The sequence below is a fragment of the Buteo buteo genome, chromosome 5 (assembly GCF_964188355.1).
Source record: "Buteo buteo chromosome 5, bButBut1.hap1.1, whole genome shotgun sequence".
Classification (NCBI taxonomy): Eukaryota; Metazoa; Chordata; class Aves; order Accipitriformes; family Accipitridae; genus Buteo; species Buteo buteo.
Window position 1 is genome coordinate 30,543,977 of NC_134175.1, and position 21,203 is coordinate 30,565,179.

The 21,203-nt window shown below is 37.8% G+C and overlaps 1 protein-coding gene across 1 annotated transcript in view; it reads right to left on the reverse strand.

Moving 5' to 3' along the window:
* The window catches only part of RAPGEF4 (Rap guanine nucleotide exchange factor 4), an 80,440-nt gene that overhangs the window by 21,931 nt on the left and 37,306 nt on the right, over positions 1–21,203 (reverse strand). The window contains exons 8-19 of the mRNA XM_075028435.1: positions 20,001–20,061; positions 19,169–19,245; positions 17,890–18,036; positions 16,488–16,603; positions 13,150–13,238; positions 10,794–10,872; positions 6,162–6,312; positions 4,748–4,836; positions 4,246–4,276; positions 3,926–4,004; positions 1,968–2,114; positions 654–751 (exon numbers count right to left, since the gene is read on the reverse strand). Of these exons, the coding sequence (XP_074884536.1) occupies positions 654–751; positions 1,968–2,114; positions 3,926–4,004; positions 4,246–4,276; positions 4,748–4,836; positions 6,162–6,312; positions 10,794–10,872; positions 13,150–13,238; positions 16,488–16,603; positions 17,890–18,036; positions 19,169–19,245; positions 20,001–20,061 (1,164 nt within the window). The remainder of the gene's footprint in view (positions 1–653; positions 752–1,967; positions 2,115–3,925; positions 4,005–4,245; positions 4,277–4,747; positions 4,837–6,161; positions 6,313–10,793; positions 10,873–13,149; positions 13,239–16,487; positions 16,604–17,889; positions 18,037–19,168; positions 19,246–20,000; positions 20,062–21,203) is intronic.

Here is a 21,203-nt window from a genome sequence, read left to right on the forward strand (position 1 = left end):
ATAGAGTTCATGCTGACATGACTTCGCAATGACATTTGTTTTTAATGAAATAAAAGGAACAAAAAGTACAGTCAAATCAAATTCTATAAAAGCAGACCCCATGCAGATCGTTAGAATTACTGCATGAACTCTAAGTACTTATGAACAATTCTACTTAAGAAAAAACAGACCTTCTACTAGGAATATTTTCTGTGATTCTACTTAGAATCATCTGAGATTTTGACAAAGTATTTTGTGGGCCTGAGAAATAAAAGATTTTAAGGAGTTTACTGTTGGAATCAAGTCTCCAGAATGCTTTAATTTCTAACATCTATCTTCAAGAATATATCCCTGTGGCCCTGAGGAGATAATTCTGTAATCAGGAGTTACTGCATGTCTTAGTGACAATATTCAGCTCTTCCTACATGCTCAGTGTGACACAGAGAATACTGGGATCAAGTGCTGTCATGTGGATCAGATGGATTTCTGCTCTAGTTTAGGAAATTATAACATTACCTCTTTTTAATTTCAGGGCTGATCCCACAGCACTATGACAAGCCCTTTGTTGTGAATGTTTCCACTAGTTTTTACCTAAAGCATTGATAATGCAAAAAGGGCCAAAAGTTCAAATAAACTGAAGAATTGAACTTTCTGAGAACTGCATACATACATACCAATGAATCGAACTGATCACGTGGGCAAGCAAACAGCCGTCCATTAACACTGAGAGTTGTAAACACTGAAACATCATGAGGTTTGAGCACAACCTTTTCTGTAAACATGAAACAAAAGATTGTTTATTATTATATATATGTAGAATTTACAGCAGGACTGATCCAACAGCTGCACAGATCACTGTTCTGGGAACAAATTTTGCACAGTAAACCAATGTCCAGGATACAAAATAGATGACAACAAGGTCTTCTTTATTGACAAAATGTGACAACAAGCTAGCCCAAACCAGTCTCCTACAGAACTGGCATACAGGACTAGAATCCCAGCCCCAAACTCTACAGACAGGTCAAGAACCTGTGCTGCCTTCTCTAGAAACTACCTGCAAAAAATTCAGCCATAATTTGGGACTCCATTCTTCTCCGAGCTGTAAGCATTTGGAGAGCTGTTCTTAATAGAAATTGCCTTGGAAGATAGTAACTGCATAAGGAGGTGATGAAATGCAACTGTATTCAAATCTCATTACAGCAGTTCAAAAAGAGCATCACATCACAGGTAAAGAAAAGATAATGAAGTAACTTACAAAACAGTCTTTTCCAGCATGCGCTGTCTGTCAGCAAATCTGACAATAAAAAATTGCTGCAACTGCAAAAAGTAGAGCCGCCTGGTGTCAATTCTCAGGAAGTGAGCTGGTTTTGGCAGGCATCACTGTTTGCAGAAATGCCTTCCAGCACAGCTCTCATTAGCTCTGTGTGTGTCCACACAGTCAGACTCTACCAGTGCACTTCAGCAACACCAGTTCTCCAGCAGAATTCACCTTGCAGTTACTCTCCCATTTCCACAGCCTATAGTGGGGGGCTGACTCCTGACCCTTTACCACTAGGTCAGTGGGCTTGGCACAAAGTTGCTCAGTAGTGGTTTGCATGGACAGAATGGCCAGAATGGTAGTGAGCACTACTGGAACGTCTGCACTGCAGTTGTTTTCTGCTATTGCTGATTCATATGTCTAGCCTGACATTATCCATGTTTACCTCCTATTTCTGTTGTTAAAAAACTCTTACAAGTCTTACAGTGAAGGAAATTTGGGGTAGCTCTGCTCTGTAACATGCAGATATACAAGCTTCTCTATTTCTCCTGTCTCCCATGTGAGCTCCAGTCTACGCCTGCAGTAGGAAAAGGACTTTCCTCTAAGACAGAACCTGTGTACCAGCCAAACATGCACATGGATATAAAAGCCTTGACTGAATTAGTCTTTCAATCCCACCCAACATTCTGCTTCACTGTGAGAAGTGTTTAAGATGATGCAAATACAGTACCTCCTCCTGAGCTCATCTTTACTATGATGAGGCCTTCTCCAGAACCCAGCTTATCTGCTACTGCGCTGATCACTTCCTTCACAGAGGAAGACACTGGCACCCGGATAGTGGTATAGGTTTGGTCTATGCAGTACACCTTAAACAGAACTACAGAAAAAAAGATTGTGCTGTGTATGCCACATGTAACAACCACAGAGACTTTACTGTACAAATTACTTTCACTTCAGTAACCACTCCTCACAAATGAAACAAATAAAGCAACAATAAATCACTACAGTTTTGATAGCCTCCCATTCCTCAGATGTTCTACAATTTCTAGTACAGAAATCTCTCATTTCCCAGAGCTTTTAGTAAACCACAAAGTACTAGTGTTTCAGTATTGCTACATTATTTATGGATGCCAATTTAATCCAGCACTTTGTTATGTTCCAGACATTATAATATTTTAAATCAACACTTCTTTTCAAAAGTCAGGAAAACTGGCTGCAAACTCTCTTAATTACAGGAAAATAATTTTCATATTTACAAAATAGATTTGAAAATAGTTTTGGTTACAATCAGAACTTAAATCAAACTGTACTGCAACCTGTTTTTTACAAGCGAGTATATAATTGCTGAATCAAGAATATTGTAGACGATGAAGAAAAATACCCTAATAATATGAATACATTTGAGTGTGCAGTACAAATTGGCTCACAGAGTAATACATGAACCCAGGCCTCTGGCTGCCTAGAAATCAATATGATAGTATATTAGCCTGCAAAAAGCAAGGTAGCCCAAAGTGACATGAATTTAAGACAGAAGGAGTTAGCAAAACACTCCTTCAGCTCAGCTGTCAAGCCAAGCCAAGCAGCCCCTGGGGTTATAGCTGTCCATGGATTTTCTATGTTCAGTGTGCTGCCTGCCCTACAAATAAGAAAGGTGCACCCGTATGAAGGGGGCAGTTACTGCCTATCCACACAGACACAAGAAGTAGTACTTCCATGACAGCAGCAACTGTTTTGCTCTTTATAGACCTAGAAGAAACACTGCTACGGACAACAGAAGCTGCATGCCTGGCAGGAAGTCTACTATTCATATGCAGTTACTTTGAAATGGCTCTTCTGTTGGTTTGATTTATGCCACCAGCTCTCTCAGCTATATGACCTTGCGTTTTGTTCCCTTATTTTTACTGTTGTTCACTAGCAAGGGCTATCCTTTAATATCAAACACCTTCAAGCAGAAGCTATTTTCTGTGATGAAGATGCACCAAAACAACCATTGAGAGACTGGCCCTAGCAGCTGCAATGAAATCCTCAGGTTTATGAGTTTTAAGGGGCATGTATCTTTGTTTACAATGAACAGATCTCATCATCAGAGCTCAGGATTTTTAACCTGCCTGAAGCAAAGGACAATATGAAGAGCCAGTACAACTGAAAATGATATTCTGATACACTGCTGTAAATTTTACCTTAATCTCTTCAGAGAATCAAACAATAGCAATACGGCAAACCAGCAGATTTTGTTTTCTAGGCTGTGTGCCACAGGGCAGAGATCCACGGCGTGATTATCTGCTCCACTCCTATCTTGCAAAGGAACAGCTATACATGTTAGCTCAAACTACGTAGGGGAGACAGAGGCTCAAACATGACCTTCAGCACCCACTATTTAGTGCACTGTCATTACCTGCATGGACACTGTCTGTACTGGTTCTTACCTGTTTTGTTCATTCCTTTTTTTAAAGGTTTTTACATCTTCCTCTGAGGAAGCAAAGCGTTTGATAGCACAAGTAACTAAGGGGAAAGACCAGAAGCACTTCAAATCAATGATGGAGAATGTTGGGCTAAGAAAAGCAGTTTGCTTCAGGCTAGCTTCAAAACTGTAGGTACTTTTGTTTATTTTTAGACCATTTTTTTGAAAGAGACAAATTTACTGCAAATCTCAGTGGCTCAAGAAAACTTTGCAAAGAAGGAACTCACCTTCGTCACTGCCCCTGATAGGCTGGCGTTTCTGTGTTCTGTCATCACTTGTGTTGAACAGCTGCAGAAGAACTTTGTGCTGAAAATGAATCATCAGGATTCACATTAATGCAAAAAGAAACATTATGGGGTAGACATGAACTACAACAGATCTCTTATCAATGGCAGGGAAAAGAGTAACAATGCAAAATTTGACACATTGTTAAAAGCTATTTCTCAATGTGTTGTTTTGGTATAACCATGATTACTAAAGAGAAGATGCTTATGGATTTGTTGTGCTAAAGCTTTTACTTTAGAAGATGGACAAAAAATTATCTTACCTTCTTTTGTGGTGCTTTAGGTTCTTCAGAACTATAAAAAGGTAAAGCATAGAATATATAATTAAATATTACCTGGAAGATTTTGTGTACAAAATCACCTACAGAACATGGACCACCTGTCAAACTACAATATCAACATATTCATGTTTGCATATACAAAAAGACTAGATGATACCACAGTTAATCTATGACCAAGGCAGGGAAATTGCTATACAAAGTCCATGTAAGCATGAAATAAGCATCCTGTTTAGTTTCAATTGTGTGTACATAATTTCTTATTTCTTCTGTCAACATTCTAATGAGAGTTTGGTGGTTGCAAGAATGATGTGGAAAGAGAGGGCCATAGAAATTAATCCCAAGAAGTTTGCATGGCAACATTCAATCTTGTATGCCTGAGTGCCATTCATAGAATGGATTTTTAATAGATATAAGCAATAAATTTTCTTCATCTATTTACTGAGAAAGAGGGAGGGGGGAGGAAAGAAGCAAAAACTGTGCTTACACTTGCTTTACAATTTTCTCTAGCTCTGGAAGTTGCTCCTTTAGTGCTGCAATCATTCTAGTATCATCTGATACAGATACATAAAATTCCTGTAAATGATACAGAATAGTCTTTAAATAACTATACGGGTAAATGAGCAGTACTCAGGATAGAGGATTATGAGATGACATCTGATAGCTTAATGATTATAAAGAATGATAATCTGCATAGAGGAACACATGCTGGGCCCAACCCTCGATTACTTCTACTTGTTTATATCCAGCTGATCTAAAGCAAGAGTTACACATGCAGAAGGGAAGCCTGATGAGGCTCACTGTGTAACCACTGACTGCTTGTGCAAAAACTGCATTTTCAGATTATCAAGAATAAAGACTATAAAATTCACAAATAATCTGGCATGATAGTTTTTTCTACCCACTGCTATTGTAGTCCTTAGTGGTTCATTTGCTACTGAGTTGTTGACTCTCAGTTACTCCAGTCCTCTACAATATTACCCTCTTTTAAATCCTACTCAAACCTCTTCTTGCCGCACCTACATAAAACTGACCCAAAGAAGGATCTATGTGCTTGCAACTAGTTCTTTAACTTCTGGACTAATGAAAGACGTTATGTCTGTCTCCAAAGTCTGTCTATTATTAAAAGCTTTCCCATGTGGGCTTGCTACATGTCTGTTGTACTTAAGGCCCCTCTCCAATCCCCTCTGCTTTTAACTTAGATTCAGTTTTAAGCTCTCTGTGGCAAGAACTTCCATTCAGCCAGCAATATATGGGATTGTGTTCCATAAACACAATATATAACAATAATAATGGCAATCACAATGACTTAACATGACATTGGCAGTGCATCTTATCTCAGAAATACAAGGATATGGCACCTACCACAAAGACCTTACAACCAATGTCTGAGGTATTAAATGATTTTAAAGGATCAGAAGAGTTCCGAAGACAAAGATCTAAGGTCCAACAGCTGCAGTACAGCTTTAATTCAAATGGAAAGGATTTTTGGTTTTGTAGAGTGAGAACCCTCCAGCTCCTTCCTGGCACACCTCAGGCAGGCATAAACAGCCCCCCAGGTCAAGCTGTAGAGCCTCTGAACTATTCACAAGAAAATATTTTAAAAAGCAAATTCATATATTGCTATAAAGCAATCTACCCATGCAGTGCTTTGAAAAGGGTCTGCAACTCCAGCAGATATTTTCAGAGGTCCAGAGGTTGACAATGGTTCAAGCACTGTTGTAGTGCTTGTAGTATACTGTCTGCAGCTAAAACCGAGAAAACAGAGTTATGAGTTTGCACTTTGAAATGACCTACTTCTCTTTAGTTCATAACAGAATTCTACAGACTGGGAACAGGCTTTCAGCTTATCTTGCTTGGTAGGTACTTTTCAGTACAATGATACAACAATTCCTTTATACCTCCAAAAAGGCCATTGCTGCTTCATCTTCTTGTAGTAAATCTCCATATAAAGCAGCCCACTGCAGAACCAGACGAATGACTCGCCTTTTATTGTTGAGGGCATAATCCATTTTCTCCTGCTCTGTACCCTGGGAAGGCTGGGCATGATAGGTGCCACAGTGTCAAGGAAAACACTCAGTGATTGAAAATATCAAAACCAGTATGAATTCACAAACAACTGACTTCCAACAAACCATTTTCAGGGTATTCAAACATAACTTTACAATGTATATATTTGATTTCTGACTGCCGCTAGCATAAAGACTTCTGAACCTCTCACATTCATACTAAAAAGTAAGAAGACAGTGAATTCTCTAAAGAGCACAGGAATGATCACAATCCCACCACAGAGACGGTTGCTGTAGGGGAGCAGAACAGAAATGACACTTGGAACAATAGAGAAGAGCATTAACTGTGGAGACCGAAGAAGGATATTTCTCCTTGTTCTTCTTTGGTGACAGTTGAAAAAAAAGAAAAATGTCACTTTGTGTTTATTAAATTCCAGTCTTCCGTTTGTGAGGAAGGCTACCAGAATGAACCACCAGTGGTATTCCTTTTATTTTTAGAAGTTACTGTAACCCAAGGTGAACCTCAGTACCATTATGGTAGGGGCACCTGGAAGTTTACAGCCTAGGCTGACTGTAGAGACATGGGGTAAAATAATAAATTCTGTATTAGCCTCATTTTTCATATGAGGAAATCAGAATTTTCCACTCTATCAAAGAAAGTGTATTTGGGACACAATACTTTATGATAGCTATTTTGTGATAAACAATAAGAAAAAATGGGAAACATTTTTCATTATGAAGTGTCAACATTACAAAAATATGCAAATAGCAAAAAGGCCAAAAGTAACATTTATTGAAAGGAAGAAACCAAGAAAAAAGTAAAGGCACAATGGACAATAAACTGAGATAATTTCAGCCTTTAACCTATGTGAAAATGAAGAATAATCCCCAGCAGAAACAGGATATGGCAATTTGTGTGCCTGCTTCTCAGTGATCAGAGGTTAACAATATATATTTAAACTGTTTCCCAATATACTCATGGGTGAATGTGAAGTAAACACAGAATAAGTACAGGTACATCTTCAACTTTTCTTCCCGGATACCAAAATTCTGATTCTGGATTGTCATGAATAATACTATTCCCAATTATATAGCAACTTTTAATATTAAAATACTGGCACTCTTTCACTCACAGCAAAGTCCAGCACCCTTTCAAGGTGCACTTTCAGTTGCTCTAACAAGAGATTTTAAAATATTAATTAGAAAATTAAAATATTAATTAGAAATCAAAATTATCAAAATATTTATTTTAAGCTTCATATTTAGAAGCATTTCTCTAATAAATACTAATAAAGCATAATGGGAAAAAGTATCTATTAACTCACACTTTCCAAATGATCCTCCTGCCCAAAACCCCTGCAGAGATTTGACATGCTACCAGGGTTACCAGGGTGCTCATTTGACTGACAAACTTTTAGAAATCTGCATTTTAATTTCATTCAGAAAGGTTTAAAATTATTAGAGAACTAAACAGGTCAGTATATTTATGGGAGTAAATAAGTGAAAGGGTCATAAGAAGTAAATAATATATTGTAGGCTATGTGCTCTAATGTCTCGGGGAGCAAGTTTAATATTCTACTGAGTCATTTTTCTCATCCCATTTTTACCTTTCAAACACTGTAATTATTTCATGTATTTTTACTTTCTTATTAACTGACCACAGGCACTGGTAATTTTTCTGTATTTTTACTGCTCATTTATATTAACTGCTCTTTTATTAACATTATCACAGGGAAAGTCAATGAAGGGTTCTCCCATTTTTACGGGACCTACAGGATGCAGCTTCACCGCAGACTGCAATCAGAAGTAAAATATCATGTATACTTGCAGCAAGTGTCAGATAATTGTAAAATATTTATCAACACCAGCATGCTTAGAGTTCAATATATATATTTCTAATTATGTCTAGCATAAATGGAAGCAATTCTGAAGTCTGTTCTATCCTGTGTGGGAACACTTAACCATATCAGGAGCTGTGCAAAATCAGCACCCATTACTACAGTAGAATGCAAACTGTTTTGCTGGCATGATGGTAAAGGAGGTTCACAAAACATTCATATGGAAACATGCTAAAGGACTATCATCTACAGAGAGCAGAAAAGGAGTTTATACTTCATAAGTATTTAGACAGTAGTCCTTCAAAGACACATACCTGCATACATGCTCGCACACTTGCACTATCCCAAGTGCACTTTTGGAGGTGCTACTCTATTTCAAGTTTTCTTCTGGGCTTTGTCCTGTCTCCCTCTGACAAGCTGTAGCTCTGAGAATTTGTCCATTTCCATCTCTGTGAAGAAGAGAGGGAAACAGGGGCCTTGGTCCAACACACAGGACTGATGTCCTGATCCAGGACAGGGAAGCATGCCCTTTGCTTCTCTATAAAAAAGAAGTATGTGATTTTTTTTTTAATATTGCAGGATCCATATACTTTAATGACTAAAAAAGAGTGGTGTGCCAAGGGACAGCACAGTATAAGCACTGAATCTGCAGCAAGCAATAATGTTACCTAGCCAAAATGGTGCACCCATCCATTCCTTTCAGGATTAAAGAACTTACAGATGACAAAACGCTGCTGCAAAAGAAGTGAAAACCCAAATAATTTATACCCTGTACTATGCTTGAAAGCACTACAGTGGTCTAGCTCTACTCACATGCTGCCAGCTAAAATATTATCCTAAGTGGGTGTAGGAAAATAGACTTGTATTGATTCAAAATTGGGAGCTGGAGCAAAAACAGTGTCTCTGACTGAATCACCTTTCTTCTTTTTCTTTTTTCTGTTTTAATTTCCTCACTTAGCATAACTAATTCCTCCTTAGTCTCACCAGCAAACAGGGCACCGGCAAACATTTTTGTAGAGTGATTTTGCTCAAAAAAGATGAGCTTTGTTAGTAACCTTTCAAGTCTAACAATAAATCCCAGTGGTACAATCATCAGAGCACAGTTTGATTTTTCCATATTCAGAGTGGACCAAATAAACAATAATCCAGCTCTAGGAAAGGCTGACACTAAAGCAGTGGGATACCAGTTACTTCCAGCCCTCCTCCTCCTCCTCCTCTCTGAAAAGAATTACCATGATGCCTGCCATGACCCATTTAAGACCATGGTCTTAGCCTCCTCTCCAGAAGAGATTTCATCACAAGTGAATACGTATATGTAAGTGACACTATCACTTTGATCTTCAGAAAAGCTGTTCCCCTATAAACAATGAAGTACATTTTGCTCATGCATCTGATTTTCCCAGTTATTGGATATCAGAGGTATACTATCGTAACTGAGGTTAGACAAGCCTGAGTCCCAAATGGACTGATTGAATAATATAATCTACATAAATCAGAAAAAAACCCCCAACCATAAAAAGTTCTGCCCTTTTCTTCCTCTCCTCAAAGCTGTCAGCAACAGCATTTCGTAATACTTTTGATATCCAAAACTATGTGGGTTTGGAAAATGTGTGTTTCAGGTGTACGAACAATTTTCTGCAGACCAGTTTTATGGGTCCAAAGGTTTTCAGAACAATTACTGTCCTTGCTAGGAGTAACACAAATGGATTCTCAAGCTTGCCAGACAAGGACACGATGCTCTATTTTGTGGTTTCAGGGTGTTAGCTTTCCCAGATGTCACTCGCCCTGCTGAGCTTCAAGGAAAGCACACTTTCACACCAATCTGATTCTAAAAAAATAAATAGGGAATTGAAGTTATTATACCCCTGTCAGAATTCTATAAACCAGAAAACATTATATGTTTATTTAATGCTCCCAGTCACTTGATAGCTTCAAGCCACTGTGCACAAGGAAAACTCTCAGTGCCCAACAGCTCCCCAAACTAAATGACCTGCCAGTAACTGACTGATGGACATTTCACAGACTCCTTCTGTAAAACATGCAGACAGTACAAGAATCACCTCCAGCTCTAGATGTTATCCACTGTAAGCTTTCATCTCCTAGGTATTTGCATGCAATTGAAATTTCTTGCAGTTTGTTAACATTTGCTATATACTATTATTATAAAGTATCATTATTTTTATTCATAACAATTGTGACAGCATCTAGGAACTACTTACACATTATTCTACTAGTTTAGGCACCCTTTTGCTTGAGGCAGTTTGCAGCTTGTAATCTATAAAGTGGACCACTGAAATCACCAAAACATAATGATCTTAGTTAAAATCTAGATGCTGCAGTTCAGCAAAACCTAAGAAAGACAGAAAGGATACAGGAAGGGTAATCCAAACTTTTATGTAATTTCACTTATCTGGTGGAGGGACAATACATTCCTTTCCCTTGGAATAGTAATCAGCATAGGAAAGATACAGTTTTCATGCTCCAGGACTGTTTCTCATCATGAGTATACACTATCCAGTTCAGAGTTGTTGAGCTATGGACAGCTGTTAGTTAGACACTGAGAACCTACCCACAAGGCACAGTCTCCGTGAAACATTATGTACTTCTTGAGAGAGAGAAGCTTCAGTCTCATCACTGATAGGGACAGCTGTTATAGGGATGTAACTTTTCCCTTACAAAAGGATATTGTGCCATCAAGGCTGGGCAGAGCTGACTATTTGGCATAAAAACACAGTGCATCATAATAAAATCATTTAAGACAGAATCTGTGAAAAGAGAAGAAAGAAAACAGTCAATTAAGCCCCTGCAAACAGCCTGAGGATCACAAGGATGGGCTTTCTTTCAGCTAAAATATTTCATTAGCCCTCTGCATATAATAAGGGGGTCTTTTTGCACTTCATTTGTAGGCTTTAAGTATGAAAATGGGGAATGAACAAATATGAGCTGGAATATTAAGCTTTTATTCTTGTCTGCATGAATTTTATTGCACTTATGTTAACAGGCGTTTGCCTGTGTCAAAGAGAAATTTGGCAGAGCAAAAAACCCCAAACTCTGTGCTAAAGTGAAATATTTGGATATAGTTCTCTAAAAGTGTAGAGATCTTAGCATAAGAAGAATCAGGGCTGCCACACCTGGGTACCTAAGAAGTGCTGCTGCATTTGGCTTTAGGGAACTACAATACCAGACAGCACATTTAGTATACACTACAAAGGAGAAGGCAAATAATTTAATTCTTTGCTGTTTTCCTAGCAATGAGCAGAAGGCCTAAAAGAGGTAAATGGACAGCCAAATTTCTGGTTTTATTTTGATTCAAAAGTATCACAGCTGCTACATTTACATTAAAGTGTATATGAACAATATGATTGACATTTTCTCTGGCAAAAAATAACAGGCTATTTTTTCTGTTAAAATGATCTGTGGTAGCGCTGCTGTAAATCCCAGTGTGCCTTACCTTTGTATTTGTGACAAAAAGAAGGATTTATAAAGCCTGGCTGCAGAGGCCAGAATAAGTTTGGCAGTGAGAATAAATTTTATTTTACTTTTAAACCATGCAAGTCTTATATGGAATCACTGAGAAACAATAAACACAATACCCTCTGGTATCAAAAGTGCAACTTTTGAGATAAGAGAAACATTTAAAAACCCTGTAAGTAAGGGATATCAGAAAAAATATGGTGAGATAACTGTGTAATATAACATTACATCATTGCTTCCACTGTAATTCATATATGAAAATATCTCTCAGTTGACAAAACTCACCTCTGGAAGGGTGGGACTTTTTCCTTCCATAATATACAGAGCAAACTGGATTTTAACTGTTCTTAAATTAAAGGAATGCATAAACTAAAAATTCAATTTTCCAGCACTCTGAGCTTCGATATCCTAAAAATAGCTTTGTGAATTGTGACATTTTGTATCACATTAGGATACAGGTATAATCTTGTCATTGGATGTTTTTGGGAAAAGATTTAAAAAAAAATTTGTTTTAGAAAAACATATAATACATGCATACTATGAATAGTAAACTTCTGATTATATCCTTGCAAGCTTAAAGAACAACATTCTGCTTGTAATCCTAATAAACAGGTATCTACGAAAAGGATAATTTTTATTCTTTTAACACACTATTTTATAGTGTTAAAACACACACTGTAAAAGGATTTCTGTAATCTGTCAGTTCTTCCACCATTTATGGATGTCTGTACAGGTTTCTCCAATACTATGAGGTCAGTAACAGATTAGCTGGATTTAAGAACACCTTTGAATATATACTTCTTAGACATCTGCAATATAAAAAGAACTTGCTAAAGCGGTATTATGCAGCTTAATATAAAAGTCTCTGCATTACTTTATCATAATTAGGAGGAATTTTTTGTGTCTGACTCTACTAATAGTAAGTCAGCAAATATCTACATCCCTAGATGTAAATTCTCTGTTCTCTTTACATTAATGAAAAGCACTCTATTAAGTGCAGCTGCAGCAACCTGCATTCTTGGGAGCTGGCCCATGGTGTGCTGAGTTCTCTTTTGAGTAACAGTTCTTCTTCCCCTGTACATGGAAAAGTATCTCAAACAAGTAATTTCAATTGTGATACTTTAAATGTGATATGGATATGAAAATTTGGGAATACTTACACTAGCGCAATGCAACGGCTGGAGGTATCAATCTAGTTCACAGTATTAAGTGACATTCAGAACAAGAAGTATGAGTACATTATCATTGGGTGGTAATGCATGCTCTGTCCTGGCCTTATAGTTGTGCCTAATTAAAGTTGTGACTAGTGGTCTGGCACCTTTTAGGATTTTGCTGTTCTACTTACCCTGAACTGAAAGTACAAATACAATAGAGCAGGCCAGGGGGAGTGGATTGTTATCTTTACTTCTGGATTTCCTAGGTTTTCTCGGGGTTGTTTCAGAGCAGTGGATAGTTCTTATTGCGGTAAGAACTAACACTAGCTGCTTTTCAAAGCATCACATTGCGGTGTTCCCCCAGCAAGACCATCTTATGCAGTAATAATAACACAGCCTTTGTCATGTCAATACCTGTTGCTTCATTTAAAGTTGCTTCAAGGCGCATAGTTTCTAGGAAGTGCTCTAAAATTTTCTCTGGGGTTCCTGACATCACAATATACCTGAGGGAGGGAAAGGAGCAGTTAGTGTCTCACAGGCAAAACAGCTAATCAAGAAACAGTTGTGTACCAGTGAGAAGACCAGGACTGACGAGTGCCAGAGTACAAACACCTGCTCTGACCAGAATCTCTGTGTGGCTTCGGACAAAACCACCCACAATCTTTGTTGGCTTCGCCCCTGTAAAATGGGAGCAATAACACTCTCCACCCTACCCAGGGAGTGTGAGATGACAGATGGCCCCCTCCCTGCACAAGTACTCCAGTATAACACCACCACAGTTACACTGCAATCAGCAGAGCTGCACTGGTGCAAACCTGGGGAAGTGCAATCAAAAATGCTTCTCCACTGAGAATAAATATCTCAGTAATGATAGCAATTCACAGTCATTAGAGGGTCTTAACAGACTTACTATGAGCATGAAATGAAAACTGGTATGTATCTGTGTCAGAGCAAGGAAACAATTTCCTTCAGCATCACTGACGGGTTGGTTTGAGAAGATGGGGACAGATAATGAAATAGCACACTGTATCTTCAAATTTGTGCAATGCCTTAGATAGCTGAAGTAAGTAAGTTTTTGAAGTCGTTAAACTTAGGATTGTACCATTTCCTGGAGTAAATTTAGGGGAGGTGAGAGAACTAGTGCAATAGTCAGGTTTTTCTGCTACATGCAAAAACAGTGGTAAGATTTTAAGTACCAGCAGAATATCATAGGATATTGCTAAACTTGTCCTGTCGTCTTTTTTTCTTTCCTTGCAGATTGGATTTTTTTATCTTTCCCTCCATTCTTTCAATCTTTGCATCTTTTTTTCCTTTTTTTTTTTTGGACTCCAACTGATAAAGTATGAAACTTTAAAAAAAAAAAAAAAAAAAAAGAAAAAACCCCGAGAAGTGAAGATACTCTGCTCCTGCTGAGAAATAAGTGGTGGAGCTGAGCTCCTGGGAGCTCCTCCTCACTTTGAGCGCTGACCGTCACAGTTCTTTTACCTGTCAACCCCTTTGGAAGAACTGTATTGATGTCCCAAGAACACAAACACTTGTTAAGCCAGTGCACATTCTCACAGAGATACTAACCAAGTATCTAAGTGAGTGAAGCAGAGAAATCACAGGTGGCTGTACTCTGAATATGAAAGTGAAAATGAACAGTGAAGTGACTTGCAGGTCTGCTGAATTCATCCTGTGTGAGTGTGATCACCCATAAAGAGTTAGATCTTGGGAGTGAGAACTTCAGAGCTAGTCCTTCGAAGCAAAACTGTCACTGTTTGAAAGCATGGCTCGAGGAGCTATGTAGGAGCTATGCCTCCTCAGTATCCAAACTGCAACTGAGAGGATCTGCTCCCAAAACAAAGTTTTCCCCAAGACTAAGATGAAGAAAATGAGTTTCTTGGTTGACCAGGTATCTAAAGAAACAACTTTGGGATGCAGAACATTTCTCTAGTGCAAATGCTACGTACCTGCTTAGGGAGCAAAGCCCAAAGGGCAGCTCATTTGAAGTGATCAGAGACGCAAGCTACTCAATTAAGGGCAAAGCAGCAAGCCTTTAAGAAGAGGTCCCTGTTAAGCTTCTCTTTTGGGCACAGTGATTTTCAAAATTACTGAACACTCAGCTAACACATTCCAGTAACACATTCTGGAAATCAGAATATATCAGTAACTTTGATTTGGACTCTCAAGCATAAATGTAGCCACTTACTCTATTTACTAACAAAAGAAACAAAAGAAATGTCATCTTCAAAACCAGTGAACTCGCTTCGAAAGATTTTAAACAAAAAGACACTGCCAACACACTATGAACAAAGGAATCTGCTGAAAAGCAGACAGTGAACTTTCAAGGTAGCTTCCTCTTTTGTGTAGCTTATGTCTATTTGTCATTGTTATCAGCAAAAGCTCCCTTGCTGGCACATTGACAGTATCCAAAGCTGACCAAATGCATAAAATATTTACAGAAATGAAATTTTGAGCTTTACCTGAAAATATTCCTGGAATGTAAGCCTTAACATACAGCCTAACTTAACTAGGCACCGTAAATGTCTCTAGCTATTTTTATTCAATTCTGAAGAAGAAAATGTGAGACAATGCAAGTAATACTGGTGCAGAGTTTGCAAGGAAGGTGGTGTTTGAAATATGTTTAAATGAAACTTTCACTTTTGAAAGCATGAAAAATATATCACACCCAAGAAAATGTATTTAAGTCTATGACGAAGCTGCTGTGTATTGCAGCTGCTGATGCAAATCCACTGGCTGCAGTCAAGTTCCCTTCATTTAGACAAAGAAAAATTTGTTGTAAGAGTACATGTTTTCCTGGTAGCATAGTTTGTTTTTCTAACAGATCAAGTGAAAGATGAAATGGCAGTTTCTGAAATATGTGAAATGTGTATATAAAATACAAGGAATGATTTAATCAACCCTTCACAGATCTTTACAGATCTTTATATTCACTTATGCAGATAAAATAGGTATATGAAATCCCAGATCAGATAAAAACTGTGCCCAAAATATCTCACAGTAAATTAGCTCTTTCTTTGAGAAAAAGTAAGGTCCAGGGTAAAGGATTCGAAACTTCTTGGTGCTTATTTTGTTGGAGTTGTTCGAGCATTTCTGAAGAAAATTGTGAATCCATTTGCAAATAACACATTTACAAAGCCTTTAGGGGTTTTACCAACATTTGGAATGATAATAGCCTCACTCTACTCTTATCACAGTAGTATCCAAACAGAATTGTACTTTTTCCCTTTCAGTAAGAAACTAAAGAAAATACAATGAATATTGTTATTACAGTGCAAACCTATTCTGTAAGATAAGCTGTGTGACTTTCATTGCATGAGATCTTTGTTTTGTATATAAATTGTACCTAGGAAACTCTTATTAGAATCCAGAGCTCAAAATCCAAAATGAAAATATCTGCACTTAACAATAAAACAATGTATTTTCCTCACGTCTTTTACACAGTAGCTCAGCTTAATAGGGTTTCAGCATTCTCCATGTGCAGTCTATTTAGAAGCTATTACACGAGATAAGTATTTACAGAGAGATCTTTAGAGAATTATTGTGTAAAGACATAGAACTGGTGTGCTGCTGGAAATGGATATATTATCCAGTATGGGGCATGTGATCAGCGGATGATTAAAAAAAAGAAAACTTTATATACACTGCATTCTTCCACAGAAAGAGGGAATATGCTATTGTTCAGATAATAATACCATATGAAAAGGTTAATCATTGTCTGACATTTGCACTATTGAATGAAAACATACTTGTGCTGAGGCTGTGAATTTCCTTGATTAGAAACTCTGTTTCCTGCTGGGATCTTCTCCAACACCAAGACATCTTGGTCATGTTCTTTGAGTCTTACTGTATTTGCTTCCACATCCTGCAAGACAAGTTACTTTTAATAAAGTAATTACACCCGATTTGGCTGATTAGTTACTCCAAAAAAGTGCATGACTTTCAACACAAAAGACTCTGGGGTTGGTTCTTTCCCCCTGTATTTATCTATCTTTATTCTGCTTTTCTCTCAGGCAGAATCAAGAGGGAAGCACTGGCGCTGAGGGAAGAGGCAGAGAACTGTGGGAGGGACTAGAGCAAGAACCATGTGAAAAATCTCTGGCTATGGCAAAGGAAAAAAAAGTTTGCCAAAAAGCAGAGTGTCCCCCCAAAACTTTCCATATGTAATGTAATCTCTATCCCCACTTATATATGACCATTATCTATAATCTGACTTTTCTCTTAAAAAAAAAAAGAAAATGGCACTTAAAAATAGTAAGTCTTAGCTCAGTAAACTGTCAGTAAACTTTTCATTTTCTACTACCAGATCATAGTAGAAATAGAAAAAAAGAAGAATTAAATATAATGTGCATTCAAATAACACAAATGAAAATCAGTAAGACTATGGACTTTGATCTTCTTTGAAGTATTGACCAAAGCTAAATCATTTGGGACTCTCCAACCACCCTTATTGCCAATGGGATCCTCATTCCCTTTTGTACAGTAAACACAATCTTATGTCATTTTTCTAGCACAGAACTCTGTACTGGTTTTATTGCTGCAATACTGGGCATGTATACATTCAAATACAGGATGATACTGGTCTTGACTTCCTATGCTATGAATGATCACAAAACAGCCTGTATTTACAGAATTACAGCTGGACTTTGGAACACATTTGCCCTAACATGAGTAACTGTAAAATTAGCCTGGGAATATCTTCCTAGAGCTCTCTGATAAAGACATCTGTGTGTTCACCTGTAGCTTATTTAATTTGCCACTTGAGTCTGCCTTGAATCTATTGAGTTTAAGTTGCATATCTGGAAGAATGGGTGATCTTGTTTCATTTGCTGTTTGGATGGAAGATCACCCATAAATCCTGGACAGCATAAAGAAAAAACTGAGCATTTGGCAAATTATAGACTACAGAAATGTGAGAGACAAAAGACTCCATTTGGTCCCATTTTCATGACTGAGCTAGGAAAAGAAAAAGAGGAAAGATGATTAATATATTCTTGACTTGATCTTCTAGACTGTCACATCTCTGTTCTGCAATAAGGGACACTTCAAACAAGGTTATCAATATCAACGTATCCATAGAAATAAGAAAAACTCTAGAAAAATTTGCAAGTTCTGATATCATGCTGTGAGGGTGGCCCTTCCCACTCTTACCCTAAGGATCCTGTTGAAGTCCTCCTTGTCTACTCTCAAAAAGTGGCAGTTGTCTTCACGCAGAACAATGGATGCTGCTCTGGGAGCATCATTCACAAGTGCTAACTTGCCAAAATCATCTCCTTCGTGTAGAGTACATACCACACCCTGCACAGAGCAAAACATTTACATGCAGAAACCCATCATTACTCTGGATTCTATTGAAAGTCCTTGTACAAACACTGGACTTCACAATCAAATACCAAAACAAATCTACTTGGCAGGAAATCAACGGCCAAAATAATGACTACGAAACAATACTTGATAGCTGGTTATTACTATTACTGAAGAAAGGCAAGAATAGAAAAGAATTGGCTTGTTCTCTGAAATTACATTCAGCTTGAAGGCCTCTTCTAGCCCTGCTGAAGACAGAAAGTTGTTGTTTGTTTTTTATTTATAGAGGCCCTAAAAAATAAGATCAAGTTTGCAGAAATAACATGTAACACCGCATCCTCAGCTGGTGTGTATCAGCAGTGCTCCATTTACTCCAATTTACAGTTTATAGTAACTGGGATCTGGCCCACCCAGTGATGTAAAAAATGTAGCTAAATATGGGTTACTTAGGAACAGACTTAGCACCAGGGCCCCTATGCTAGATTTTGGTGAAATGCTTGGTGTTCAGAATGGAGGATTGTCAGTCACTGAATGAGAAATCAATAGGGAAGTAGGAATTTTTAAAGACTCAACGGATTGCTGTGTACCAAAGTCCTATTTTTTGCCTTGAAAAATCTCCCTCATAAACAGGAAATTTAATAGGGATGCTTTTCAGTCTATAGCTTAACTAAAATGAAGAGCTAACGTAAATTTGGGAGGGGTTCATCCAACCTGAGAACTACTAGTCACAAAGCAATACTTCTGTCAGACATGCGTGAGAAAAGTTAGTCATACAAATGCAAGCAAATATGGTGGTAAAGGGACAAAACACCCATGAGACAGAAGTCTGGCAATTCACCAAATTCCAGCAAATGACTTTTTCCTAAAGTTTAACTTTAAATCAGTTAACCTACTGATTTAACTCTGCTGAATTATATTCAGAAAGTGTGTAATATATCCCGAAATTATACAGCAATCAACTGGAAGTATAATCAGTGAAACCACTGGATCATTTCTTAATAAAATTATGTTCAATTTGTTTCCTCAGACAAAGCAATTCTGCTCTAAATTAAACTGTATTCCTTCAAAGTTTACTCTTACAATTTCAATAGTAAGAATCATATAAAAAGGCTTCTGAAAAAAATACCTTGCCGTAAATGACTACGTTTACTGATCCCTTTAGGATAATGTACCAAGAAGTACCTTCTTCTCCCTGATTAAATACTACAAGAGAGAGAAAAGATTTTATAGTGAGAATATAGTTATTCAAAATATAAATGGGACAGATTCTGCACTCAATAAAATTCAAGGTAATTCTATTGCAGTCATATTAATAATGCCTACCTTGAAAAAGCGCATACTATGATTTTAAAAGCAATTGCCTTCAGATTTCAGAAAAAAAACCCCACACCCAGATAGCAGTTATTTTATTACACTGATGTGAAAGTTGCTTTTATTTTCCATGACGGTTGCAACAACTACTTTATCGATACATGTCAGGTTATCAGTTAATAATCACCACACAGATTTGGATCCCACCAGTAGCACCATGTTCTAATGCAATTCTCTAGTGGCTGTGAATTTGACATTCATTTGCTAAAACTTCTCCATATAAACAGATCTGAGTAATCTTAACATTTTAAATCCTTTATTTTGTGCAGCAGGAATTTTTTATTAATACAAGGATAATATTAGAATACATTTTAAATAGAGATTGGTCCAACTGAGATTCTGGATCAAAACACACCTAAATTGTAGGTGATATATACATCCAACCAAGGATATAGAATTAATTCTGGTACTGTCCCTGCAATTGGCAACAGACTAAGCCAACACCTATTACCCCAGGTTTTAAACAATGAGTACCAGTCAAGTTTGAAGACTGCATCCAAGTTTTGCTCTTGTCATTTAAACATTAAGAATTTAAATGTTCATGCCACAGATGAGAAAGAAGATCTGATAGGACTCCATTTACTTACAGACTGTTCCTGCTTTGGGATGTGACTCAAAAATGAGGACACCTGCTAATTCTCGCTTTACCTTAAAATAAAAAGAGAGAAATTATAGTTTTTATATGTATCTTATTCTTCCTGGTGAGAAGAAGTCACATAATATACCCCAGTCACTGCTTTCCTTCCCTCTGCATCATTCAGCACTCATTCAGAGTCACACAGCCAGACAATGGTCTGCTTCACTTGATGTCCTATTTCCTACTGATTGGCTTTACAGAATATGAGCCTCTACACTTCCTGGCTCCAAAAGGCTCAGACAAGGGCATCTTTAAGATAGACGTCTCCATCCTTCTTCATACACACACATGTGAAACCATCACTAACAATTAACATTGATGGAAAATTTCAGATGGTAATAGCTAATCTATTACAGAAGATAGCTAGCAATTGTCAATTACTCCATGGGGTTCTGCAGTACTCCAGCTCTTCCCTGAGAAATCAGTACCCTTCTCCTTACTGACGTAAGTCTGGCCACTTCTGTATCGACCTGCAAGGCACAGCCATCTGGACCTGCTGAGGCCCCTCTCCGCCTGACAGCTTCCCAGGCAAAACGTCCAGCTCACCACCTCTTCCAGGAACTGAAGAATGTGACAGTGCCTTTGGTGTCAGCCTGCTCCTCACTGGGTTTGTATTACTCTGGTGTGACTAGCTCTTACAACTGACTGGGCAGTTGCCTCTAGTGAGACACCGTTTACAACCATTTTTTCTCACTGTAAACACTGTTAGTGTTACTCTCACAACATAATAGCAGCAGTGGGAACCTCATATTATCTTGAGTTTTCCTGTGTGCTTTATGTCTCTCTTTGCACAACTGCAAGTCTCCAAGGTCTTGGAGGCCAATTTCCAAGCAGTGGGATTCTTGTTTTCAGAGGCTGTCAGCTGATGACAATCCATGTTTCAGAGGTACTACCATGTAACTTAACTGTGCCAAATAGAGATCAAAAGCTGGCTTCAACATATATTTAGTAGTAGCATTTTCACACCATTCTCCCAACTGTTTAAATTGAAAAAATTTTTAGGCCATGAAGAAAAACTTGGGGAGGAGCTCTCAAATTCTGGACACAATCCAGATGAGAGTCTGGTGGCAGCATCTCCTAAGATGGGTGGACAAATTCAGGCTCTGATGCCCTAAAGGCACCCACCAAACCTTTGCTCAGGCACCAAGCATAA